Raw genomic sequence first — 13,118 nt, forward strand, 5'->3', positions numbered from 1 at the left:
CCCACTCTCTGATCTCTCTCCTAACCCAAAAAAGCTATCAGAGAATTGATCCTGCTTTCCCTTCGATACTCAAAAATGCCTGGTGGCTTCTCACAGAACAAAGAGACTGAAACAACTTAAGAATAAGCTCTCTACAGAGTCTTCATATTCATTTTATTTTCATTTATGATGGGTTATGAAAATCACAGAAACCATTATTTCCTCAAACTGTTAGAAAAATCTTCCCAGATTTAAATGACAGTACAAAATATTTTTAAATTAAACCAAGTAAACTAAGTAAATTAGTCTGAACCTGTTTGAGCTCAGATAAAGAACTAACCTTAGCTTTAAGTTTCATACCTTAGAATAATTTTAGAAGACCCTGAATTGAAACTAGATCCAGCCATCATAATAAGATCCATAATCACCTTGGGGCATCCTCAAGGGAATAAACATCTTTTAATTACATGCTTTAGCAATCATCAGAGAATTAAGTAGCCCTGGAATGTAATTCACAGCACACTACCTGTATGGTGGGAATACTGGAGAACTTCATCCCTGCCTGCAGACCAGAGACTAAAACATTGTACTGTACCCAGTATGAGACCAAAAGTTTAAATATTAGAAAAGACAACTGATCACAAAAAATTATCCCATATCTCTACAGGCTGTGTTATGTATTGGGTACTAGATCATCTCCAAAATTTGTCCTCATACTTGAAAAAGCAGAAGTGCAATGACTGTGGTTTTGCTGAAACCATGGCACAGACCCTCCGGCCCACTTTTAATACAACCCTATTTGCACAGCCCTAGTGCATACTGTCTTCATTCTACTGAGAACTGAAACCACAGCTGCTTACCCAGAGTTTGTTGTATGGCCAGAAGCTACAATTTATGAGAATCCTTCATGAATTAATTAGCCAAAATAGAGACCGTTACCCCCAATTCTTCAAATTCCCAAATTCCCTAAGAGCAACAAATTACCAAATCTCTTTCTTTCAACTCCCTCTTCTTATTGGAGAAAAAAGCTAGTGAGGAAAAAAAGTCAAGAAGAAAAACAAAGTAGATTTTATTACCCCCTCTTATCTGTTCCGAAAAGCAATATAAAAGTAACTCTGACCCATGCAAAACACAGGCCTCCCAGATGCACAGCATTGTTTGAAAACCCACATGTAACATCAGCATGAAACCAGCATAGTGATGTACATGCTGCTGGATTATGTTCTAGAATGCTACTTAAAAGCACTGCATCAAAACCCTTAGTCAACCCAAAAGAATATCCTGCTCAAGCATCATTAAGTTGCTTAAATAACTAAATACAAGCCAGTATACCCAACATCTTCTTTACTTCAAAACTGCTGAGTTAGGGTGACCAAAACTAGTTGTCTTTAAAAATAAAATTACTAATGAGAAGTAAAGTTACCATACTGTGTCAAACATACGAACTATTTTAAATGTCAGCATTAGCTTCAGCAATAGAACATAAGAATTTTTATGCTTCATAGCATTAGACAATGAGTCATCTGATTCAGCAACCTGTCTCCACCAGTAATTACTTTCTACTACTTTATTTAAGGGTGAAATGCAGTTAACCACTTATTGAATGAGTAAACAGAGCAGAGGACACAACTGAAATTCTTTCCTGACCTGCAGAAAAGACACATTATCTCAATAAAAAATGTACACTTAACTAGTTGTGTTATAATTCAGCTATGAGCTAGGATACAGACTATATAAATAAAACTATTTAAAGATTCTCGAAAATGTCTTTTTCGACAGAATTCAACTTATCCACTTCATCCCAAGATATTGCACATTTTCACCATTGGGCTATTTCCAGGTGAGACTCCCCTCAAGTGATAATGAAACATGTCCATTCAGGTGCTATGGATTAAAGGGGGTAAAATACAAGAAAAAGGCAATGCGTTTTTTGCAAAGTGGTATAAAAATCTCAGCTTCATTTTCAACTGCTTGTGGTATCCCAGTAAGGATCAACAACTCACACTTTGAATATTATGATGGGCTTATCTACATAGCTCAGCTTTACTGACATGTGAGTGTAAAGGATTTATTTACCACAAAATACTGTTCTCACAGACTCCTGACAGAAACAAACTGGAAACTCACTCTTAATCAAACCTTTCTATTATTATAATATTTAACACTGTATTTATTGTTTCGTACTCATAAACACATATTAAAGTCATCCTTACTAAAAGGGGAGGGAGAGATTTCTTGCAATTTTTATAACTACTTTGAAAATATAAAGATGTTTCAATCTATAACAAAATATTTTTGGTAGCCAGATCTTTGGAAGATTGAGACTTGACTGCACCTCACTTTTATCTGAATTCTGGAGAGAGACTTTCATAGCACATCACTGATATATACATGAGTACTCCCATACTGTAAAAATCACAAGGAATCTCTCCTTTTCCAGCCATCAGCTCTTCATGACAAAAAACAATGTTGTTTTATATTCAAGGCTCACTTGAATTCTAGTGTGACTTGCACATGAACAAGCTTAGAAGTTGGAAGTGAAATACAAACCCTTGCAACAACTTTTGAATTTATCCTTTTATTCATGTGTCAGTACTTTCTGAGCCAGGATGTCAACTTGGAAACTTAATAAACTAAGCTGATGTTTTAAAGAGCTGAGAACTGGCCACATTTCAGAGCTTTCCCTCACTAGGGATAAACTATGTCTAAAAAAAGATATCCTGATTCTAGATTAACTTCTTTTGTAATGAAATCTTTTTAAATTTCCTTTGTTTATTAGAGGGTAACCTTTCAGTTCAGAGGTCTATTATTGACACAAATATTTTCAAAAGACAATCTGATTGCCCCCACATATTCCATACTTTGCAAATCTGGAAATCTGAAAAATCCCCACCACCTAACACTGAAAACTGACAGACAAAACTCTTACTGCAGCAAGGGCTGGAAGGAACTTTGCATCTTAAAGTTAATTTCTATAAAAGGAAACACACATCTGATTCATGCAAGTAAGTCTTTTAGAAAACTAATAATTGCCTAAAATAATCTAAGGAAATAGAAATCATCTAATAAATACACCTCCCTGTAAGCTCATATTCTTTAAAGCTTACATTAGAGGATATTTTATATGGTGAGAAATATAAACAAAACAGATTAAAACTCTTAACTCCTCTATTTACAGAACTATGACAATTTCAGAACAAAAGCCTGACTAAACAAGCACAGAAGAAATTCTTATGTTGCTTGTGGTAAATATCGTAAAATGTGACGTGATCCCACAAGCATAATTTCCAAGATCTACATTTACTTTTCTTTACTGTGGTTAATTACCAGGGATAAAAGTTTAAAAAAATAATGACATGAAGGACAGAAATTAAACAAAATTAGGTAAACATGAAAAGGGGAAACCTGGCCTACACAGAACACTGAGTTAATTTTAATTGTTTTTCTGTGTTTTTAATACAAATTTTGTGACGATGTTGTAAGTGGTTTATTTGTTGAAAGAAAGATAAGAATGTGAGATGTTTAACAATAGCCAAGGCTTTTGAGGGTTTGTGCTACAAAACATCTCATGGTCTCTGTTAGTGGATTTCCCAATACACTGAGCAAGTGAATATTCCAAAGACAACTGCAATAATTCTAAGGGCTTTGGTATATCCAGGTCCTTGAAACAAGATCGTTCCGTGTTTGACTGCTTGTGTAAGCTGCATTTTCAACACTGCTGCCATGTCAAGAAGGACCTACAGCAAGGGTAGGAATTGAGAGCATTTGGCCTCAAACTTGAGCGCCTGATCTGCCTGGGGGTGCCATACCAGTGAAAGATCTGTGTGGAGAAATCCTGTTCCTGTTGCAACAAATCCCTGCCCAAAATACAAGGAAGCTACTATCAGAAAGTGTGACCCATTTTCAAACGCAGAAAGATACATCAACACCAGAAGTCTGCTGCACTATGTCTGTAAGGAGTGCAATCAGCTCTAAAGGGGAGAAAACTGTGAGTTTCTGGTTACTAACTTGGCAACCTTGTACACAGAAGTGAAACAATAGCAACCCTCTTTTCCTTTGTACACCAAAGTAAAGGCACTTTCACAAATCTACCAGCAGTAACACTTGTCTGTGCCAGGAATACAGAAAACCCAAGTCAGTCAACTTTTTTCCACTGTTGTTCAAGTCAAAGTTTCAATACCTAAATTAGAGGATTTGGAGTTTAAGGGATTCTGGGGATTATTTCCTGGGGCTAATGACGAGCAGTTCATGTTTTTACACAGCTACCCTTAACCAATGCTGGGCATTACATTCAGTCAAGTCTGCTTGGAGAAGCATTACAAAAGTATAATTGACTGGTATCAGAGAGGATTAGTCAGAATTCCAACAGTCATGACTGCAACAGAACCTAATTTGGGCCTGAGGAATCCCTTGATTGGAATAATCTGCATCAGTTCATTTTACCAAACCCCAAGGAATGCAAAATAAGACTGTGTTCATCATAGGCAAGATGCTCCTTTCCATACCTTTTAAACAATTCAGTGGACTTGCTTAGGTGAATTTCTACACTCAAGGTAATTTTGGGAATGATTAAGTAGTACGTACAAAATCTACCGAAAATGGAAATCACTTCTGCTTATAAATGATATGTATTACTGTAACACAGCCTTAAATCCTAAAGAAGACATATTTTGGCATAAAATTAAGTATGGCAAATCATTAGTAAATTAAAAGAGTCAGTGAATCTCACAATTATGTATTTCACTGCAAGGATTAGTCAGATTAACTTTACAATCTTAAACAAATGCTACATGTAGGACTCCTTACTTGGTTATCTAACTAACTGCAAACATGTCTGAAAAACAGAATATATTCCTAAAGACATAAGCAGTTAAAAAGTCCTACAAATGCAAAATATTATTTTTATAATTACAAAAAGACATTTGACTGATTTATTTAAGGGGGAAAAAAAATCTTAACTCTGCTCCACATTGAAATATTAACCATGAATTAACATTTTAAAAGCATCCATGAGATTATTTTCTCAAACAAAACTAGAGATCACTTTTTCCCTTCGGTGACTTCGTTGATGATTCACTGCTATCTTTTTTTTAAAGTACACGGTAAAGGGTTAATGAAAAGGTTATTAAAGTATAAACAACCAACAAAAAAAGTTGTTTGGTTTTTTTTAAACCTAGCAATCTTTTTTGATTTTTCTTGCTCCCCTGAAGAATAAGTCGCTGCATGTTTGCAGAGAATATTGATTGCAGTAATTTACTTGGAGGCTGGTATATCTGATATTTCTCATTAGAGTGCTCAAAATATGGCAACTAACCACATGAGGCAACAGGAAGGCTTGTATGAAGTACATTCATGTCATGGTTCCCTGGTATTAAAGAATGTCTTTATATAACTTGAATATAAACATTCTATGAGAAAAAACATACTAAATATAAATGTTGTTTAGAAACACAGTATTCAATTAACTTTCTAATCTTTTGTGCTGAATCACTGAAACTGATAAACATAATCCTTATTTTCCAGATGGAATATCAGATCTTCCCAGCTGCTGCTGACTGGTAAAATAGTTTTCAAAAATCCATATGGCACATAAATATATTCCTTTACCCAACTGCACATGAAGAAATTATTCCTTAAAAGGGCCAATATCACCCCTGCAAAACTCTTCGTTAGCTCACACAAAGGCATTAAAGTGGTGAAAAATCATATCTAGAAAACATTCAAAACTTTTATTCAATACTATAAAAATGTTGCATTTCACAATTTGTTTTGCATTTTCAGAAAAAAAAGGAGGAAACATAGGTCCAGCAATTACCAATTGCTCACAGGTTTTTTCAAAATTCAAGTTCACAAAGAAACAGCCAGATATTTTCTACACATCTGGCACAGAACAGACATGAAAAATGCTGATATTGAAGATGTTCAGTGGTCCATACAAAGCAGCACAGTCCAAAGAAAATTTCCCTTTGAGAACTTCTATTGCAAAATGGTCCCCAAAGAAGTAAGGCAAAAGAAACATTCCCTTAAAGAAAAGAAAAATTCTCTTCAAGAAGTGAAATGAGGGAGGTATGCAGAAGTGGGACACCACCATTGGCCATGCCTAAGTTTTCTCAGGAATGGAAACTTTCAAAGCCTTTTTCTGGATAGATTCCCTTTAGATGAAATTAGTATAAGTTGCATTAATGGACACATATTTGTGGAATTCTTACTAGATAGTTTCCATAACAGAAGAAAAGACATGGATTTATCCATGGTAACACCCAGTTCATTTATGTCACTAGCTGACAGGAACTAGAAACAACAAGAAAGAATTACACATTCAGCCTTATTCCATCCATAACTCCTTCTCTTAGGGCTGCATTGATAAAAACCTGCTGAATTGCTCTGTCATGCTGCTTTCCTGAAAGTGCAGCTCTTGGGACTGAAGAGATCCAACATGTGGATTCGTGATAAGCAATCCAAACCAAAGTTCACCACAATTGACAGCATTTTTGGTTTGTCCTGGTTTTAAGTTTCCTTACTGAAAATGGCTAACCAACTTTAGCTGAAGTTTCCCAAAGTGCAGGCTGAGAAAACATGTCATGCAAGATTTCAGACCAAACAGTCTAAATTGAAACAGAAAAGACAGTCTCAAAGTGAAAGAGGTTGAGCAATCAGAACAAGCAGAGTATACTAATAAGTTTGTACTGTAGGAAGTCATATATATTATTACAATAACATTATTTGAAAATTGTGTTAGCTTGGCAACTCATTTACCTTGAATTCTTCAACAATAATACTCAAGGCTTCATGTCCAGCTTTTCTCATGTCTTCTAATTCCTGCTTATGCTTTTCCTGTACAAAAACATGGAGAAGATTATATACAACATAAGCACCTGACATAACAATTATAACTAGTAAATACCAATTATTTTTCTCATTTTTTGGTATCTTTCATGAAGAAATGAACACAGCTTGACTCTTTAGATATATATATATGCTAAATTCAAGTAGGTCCCAGTATTAAACATATTTTTATTTCTTAATTTTAAGAAAGGAATCAAACATGAGTTAAGAAGTAAAACCATCTTCAGAGGACTTCCACCCTCCTCTTGTGCCTTTTGATGGACAGAATATCACACAGAACACTGACAGTAATTTAACATAAGCTTGGAAGTAATTTAACACAAGCATCCCAAAGAGAATGAGGCACTGTGTGCACACAGTCAGAAAGCAACAGGTAATTAATTGCTCAATAGTTATCAATGTTTCAATAGTTTTGATTTAGTGACTCTTATATGAGAAAACATGTCATTGCAAACAATTTATTCAAAAAAATACACGCTCTAATTGCTACCAAATGCATGTACCTTCAGAGATGTATCAAATAAAAACTTAAATTAGAAGGATGAGAAGATGGCATTGAACTTTCAGAATTTTCTTACAATCTAAAATTCAAGTGACTCCAGACTTCACTTCTCTTCTGTCAGACCCCTGTGAACCAAACCACTGCAGAGGCAGATGGATCCAAACAGCTGGTGAGTTCCTGAGAGGAGCAGTTCCCAAGGACACCATGGGGCAGAGAAACCTTGTGACAGCAGGAAAGGTTACAGAGCACCCTCCCTCCAGCTTGCCACTGCCTGACAACAGCCTTAGCACTCTTATATCTTTTATTTGAATCATTTTGACCTAAGTGAGCCTTTGCTAGTACAGACATTTTAAACAGGGTTCTTAATTAACATCCAACATTTCAGCAGAAATGCCAGGCATGAGTCTGCATGTACTGGGAAGTGTAGGGGCAACACCTCTCAGCAGAGATCCACAGCAGAGGATTTGTGAGGTCTGATTGGGGAAGAAGACAGTAAAGACCTCAAACTTAGTTTATTTGATTATATTTGCTCACCCTTAAGCTGACACCTCTTTCTGCAATGTTTTAAGAAGCAGATTGTCTTGAATTGTTGGGGGGAAACGCGCTCCACGCACAAACTCTGAGCAGATTCCCCACCAACCTTTGCTCTGGCACGCCTGCATGGCACACAGATTGTAACAGCAAGAAATGAAACCACACACAACTGGAAAAAAGGGTACTCGCTGTCTCACTTTCTCCTCAGGTAATTTAAAGCAACTGCATTATCTAAAGTGGATGCTTAGAAAAACTATTTTGCATCACTGTCCTAACACGTGCCAAAAACAGCATCAAAAGAGTCTTGATACTACAAATTAGGGCAAACAACCATAGCTACCTGAAAAGAAAGAAGTGGCTGCATATCAAAGTATCTTTTGATAATTATTATATTGGACTCTCATTACAATGAGATTTTCATCTCCACAAAATCATCTTTCTTTCAAAGCATCATTTAAAAAAATTGTAACAGTCAGCATCATAATGACTCTGTTAATCATTATGATTAATATATCAATTGAAGATATATATATTTCCTCCAATTCATGCAAGTATAGAGAAAAAATAATAATAATGAATGCAACAGAACTAAATCAATGAAAAACTGAGTTAAACATAATGACAATCAGCCCATAATGGCTAATTAATATACACACTAGAGTGTGCTATTGTATATAAAATACAGATTGGTCACTATTTCTATTCACGTGAAATAAGAATGTGAGCTCTCCAGAACTAAAACACAGGGGTGTCTCCAGGTCTACAGCAAAGCAAATATTTTCACTTTGGTCATATCATCAACACCCTAGTGAAATATACAGCTAAGAACTTAAAGATAAGGACAAATACAGGAAGGAGAGAAAGATTTCTGATTCCCCTACATAACCAAAAGCATGCAGTATGTAAAATCTTAAGCTCACCACAGGAACCAAGGAGGTAGTATGATTTACTTTATACAAGTAAGTATCATTTATACCTGGACTATAACAATGGAAGACTTTGAAGTGAATAATGAAGTGAGGTAGCAAGCAAACTTTCATGAGCAACTGCCTCACATAGTGGTGAAGACATTTCCTGCTGAGTTAGATCTTGGTTGAGCCAGAGCTGAGTGACTGTGAACATACCAGTCTGCTGGGAGATATTATGACTGATTAAATGTGAAAAACTATGCAAAGGAAATAGTACAGAAGAGCCTGTACATGCCCCAAACTGAAACATAATTATAGTTCCCATACCACTCTTCAAGTATTTGCAGTGTATAACACGGCTCTCTACCCTATCATATTTAAGACATTAATATCCTATGAAGAAAAAATACAATTTAAATCTGCTCGTTTTTTTTCTACAGGATGTGAACAGAGACTCTTCACTGAAGAGGACATTAAATAAGAAAAGCAAGAGCTAAAACACATGCAGAACAATCTGTTAATTAATACTCAGTGTTCCTAGCATTAATATACATTTTGCTAGCAAAACTGTATGATATGGTAAATAGCACAGGGGACTTGGCTCAGAAGCCTTCTCTGTCTGCCTTCAAGTTTCTAAAATATTATACAGATAGTTATTTCTTTGGGATAAAGTTGCCAGGGCAACTTAGGCCCTGTATGCTTTCCTACTTTCCCATAAAATCTAAATGATGGGACATGATAGCAAAAGAAAGTAAGGAAGAAAGAGTGAACAGGAGAGCAATCCCAGGGAAGCTGACAGGAGAGTGCTTCCATTAAACAACCCAATAAGCATGAAAGGAATTCTTGCCTTCATTAGGATATTCTCACGTCTCTTATCTGAAAAGCATCAGTTTTTCAGATTTAATTAAATTCTACCATTGTTCATAAAGAACAAAATATTAATTTGGAAAGGGTTGCCAGCTGCCATCAATAGCTACTGATACTGAAGCCAGTTACAATACCCAACACAATTTTATATACTGCATGTATTTAAAAATATGTCAGCATATATGTAGTTCTCTACTACAGTATATTTTATTACTATATATAAATATGTATGAAAAAACTACACTAGGAGAGTTTTCCTTCTTCCTATAAATAGGAGACCAGCCAGAAACCAGCAGTGTACCCAAGATGTAAATGCTGGGTCTGATTCTGGTCAATACCTTCATCTGGATGATGAGGCAATGTATATTGTATTTTCATAGAGGTGTACTATTTGTAACATAATGATGTTCATAGCACATTCCTAGAGGACACCTTCAGTTCTTTTAAAGTGTTTAAAAACCCAAGACAACTACAGAGAAACTTGAAACTCAGTCCAGTATCTTCAAAAGCATGCAGGTAGAAATGTTATTTAAGCATGAATAAAAGCTTCCTAGGATTTAGTTCTAGAAGACATAAAACAAGAACTCATAGCCTCATTATATGTAAATACTCATTGTAAGACTGTAAGATTAACATATCTTTGAAATTTTTCCAATGTAAGAAAAGAATGAATTGTTTTCCTCCTTCCTTGTTTTTGCAATATAGAAAATTAGTTTAATTATAACATAAACAGTCCTATTTAGCACTAAATCAACAGAAACAGAAGTTATATCTTTACATTTGAATCTCCTTTTCATTTTCAGTATCTGAACTATTTTCTTTGGCTGCCTCTTGATACAAAACTCCAGAAGCAAACAGTGGTGCTATAGTTACCTCTTCCTTGAATCTTCTTTTTCTGGTTTGTAAATACATTTTGGAACACTAAAAACATTCCAAAGCAGATATGCTATCTGAAAACTAAATGATCAACAGCTATTTTCCCATCAAAGCACAAGCAAAGCATCTTCAACACAAAGTGGCTGCCATGTTTATTCAAGGCTTCAAATGCTTTTTTTGTTTGTTTCCTGAACACAAGGGATGACATGCAAGCTGAAAAAAACCTGACAGAGCCTGCAGGACAACCAGAGACAGAAGTAATCATCTTTTCATTAAGTTGCTGTATTTGCTTCATTAGAAATGTGACAAGAATTTAGATCGGAAGACAAAATAATCAACAGTTTGGGAAACTGAGCATCAAATCAAGGCTAGGTTTCATAGTACAAGCTCCTGTTCTAACATGGCAGATACATTTAAAACAATCAAAAATGTTATATTCCATACAACAGTGATTTAGATTTACAGTAACTGATTTTCTGACTAGTTTAACATTTCAAATACTGCATTAATCAGATTTTGGTTCAGGCATTCCTGACCCTGCCCTTAATTGGCAATGAGGTAGGCCAGTTTGGAGTAAAATGTTCCAAATAATTCAGCTTGGGGAATATCCCCTGGATTGGAGTTATGACTTTAGTGACTAGGAGTGGGATATTTATTTTTCTCAGTTTATGACCAAAGTATTAAATCACAAAATCACACAATCATTCAAGTTGGAAGGGATCTCTTAAGGTCATCTAGTTTAACCTTCTTCTGAAAGCAAGACCAACAGTGAATTCAAACCAGATTGTTTAGATTCTTGTCCAGTCAGACCTTGAAAAACTCCAAGGATGGAGATTTCACAACCTCGCTGGTTAAGACATCCCAGTGCTTATCTTCATCATTAAATATTTTTTTTTCCTTATACCAAGTTGCAACCTCTCATGTTTGAATTTATCATCATTTCCTCTACCCATCTCTGTAGAGCCTGCCTAGCTCTATTTTCCTGTAGGCATTGGACATCTGCTATTAGGTTCCCTCTAAGCCTTCTCTTCTCCAGATCGAGGTCAAGTTATACAATGTACATTGCATTCCTCTCATCCACTCTCTAGGTGTTTCATCACAGAAGACAATTGGCTGGGTCAGGCATAATTTATGTTTTGGTAAATCCACGCTGGCTATTGCCAATCACCTTGTTCATGTGCCCAGAAATGACTGCCAAGAGCACTTGCACCATGATATTCCCAAAGCCCAAAAGGCTGGCAAGCTTGGATCCATCCATCATCCTCCTTGTCTTTTTCCAATAGTCAGAGACTTCCCTCAGAACTCTCTCACAGTGACTCTCATCACTCCTGGACTCTCTGGTCTGAAGCTGCTCATTGTTATAAACGACAACTCTTTTCTTCCATGGCTTTTTAATGAGCTGGTACTCATCTGTACTAAAGATCCAGCCACACAACATACCCCAACACATCCCAGTTACTTCAATGATGTCAAATATAACACATGAAGCTCCAGCTCCTCCTCCTTGCTTCCCAGACTCCACGTATTTGCATATGCACAGTTGAGAGGGACCCCTGAAATCAGTTCAATTGTTGCGCTGGTTGACACATGAGAGCCTGGTTTGGCTTATTTCTTTTACCACCTCCCATCTCTGGGGTGACTAAACTCACACTTCTTACAAATAAATAATGTTAAACTCGCAGGTGAGAGAAGAAAGTCTTGCTTGACTCCTTTTCAAGCAACACGTAAGATGGACCATACAAGACGACAGTATTTAATTCTTAAATGTGTGTTTAAAAACTTTGGCTTGATTAGCAAAGACAATGACAACATCTAATTGCCTGTCAGCAACAAAGTTCCAGTTCTACAGTATTTGTAACAAACTGAAGCCCCCCCACGACACCCTCCTCATACTTTGGAGATATGAACCTGGACACCTAAGAGCATTCCCATGTGAAAACTCTAACATTCATTTATTTATTTCTCTATTTCACTTTCCATGAAACATGGATGCTACTGAACTAAAAGCAAAACTTACTCCAGAGGAGAAAAGCTTTGTTTCTGGGGGTGGAGTAGGTGGAAAATCTAACCAATCTCTTAAAAGGATGATATATTTAACCTATTCTCTTCCTCAAAGAAAAGCAGTCTCACCAAAATCCCAGTCAAAATAACCAAAAACTAACCTTTTTTTTTTTAATTATTTAGGCTAGAAAACATCAGATGTAACATTACAAAAGAGTAAGCAAGATTGATAACACCTGAAGTTACTTAAGGGTAACTAAAAGTTATGTTGGATTTTAATTGGGTTTTGATGTTTTGTTGGGTTTTTGTTTGTTGGTTGTTTGTTTTTTTTAAATTTAATTGCAATTTGAAAAACAGACTGGTTAGATTTTAAAAATTATAGATCATTAAGCCATGTCATCTATTTTTAACAAGTCCTACTATTGGTCACTAAAGGCAAATGGATTCATACAGATAAATATTCAAAATTCTAAAGCTATAGTGCAAGCAACAAAACTAGACATATACCTGTGCTTTTTCAAAAATACTCCATGAAGAATACAACTTGAGATTCTCGACAGTGATGTGGCTGTTTAATTTATTTCATATACTCCATTTACTTACTG

The 13,118-nt window shown here is 35.8% G+C and overlaps 1 protein-coding gene across 8 annotated transcripts in view; it reads right to left on the minus strand.

Moving 5' to 3' along the window:
* CCDC91 (coiled-coil domain containing 91) overlaps positions 1 to 13,118 on the minus strand; it is a 127,313-nt gene that overhangs the window by 65,546 nt on the left and 48,649 nt on the right. For all 8 annotated transcript variants that reach the window (XM_051770700.1, XM_051770705.1, XM_051770699.1 and 5 more), the window contains exon 7: positions 6,736 to 6,813. In XM_051770700.1, coding sequence (XP_051626660.1) covers positions 6,736 to 6,813 — 78 coding nt within the window. The remainder of the gene's footprint in view (positions 1 to 6,735; positions 6,814 to 13,118) is intronic.

The sequence above is a fragment of the Manacus candei genome, unplaced genomic scaffold, assembly GCF_025592945.1.
Source record: "Manacus candei isolate 608988 ecotype Guabito, Panama unplaced genomic scaffold, ASM2559294v1 h1tg000124l, whole genome shotgun sequence".
In the NCBI taxonomy this organism is placed as follows: Eukaryota; Metazoa; Chordata; class Aves; order Passeriformes; family Pipridae; genus Manacus; species Manacus candei.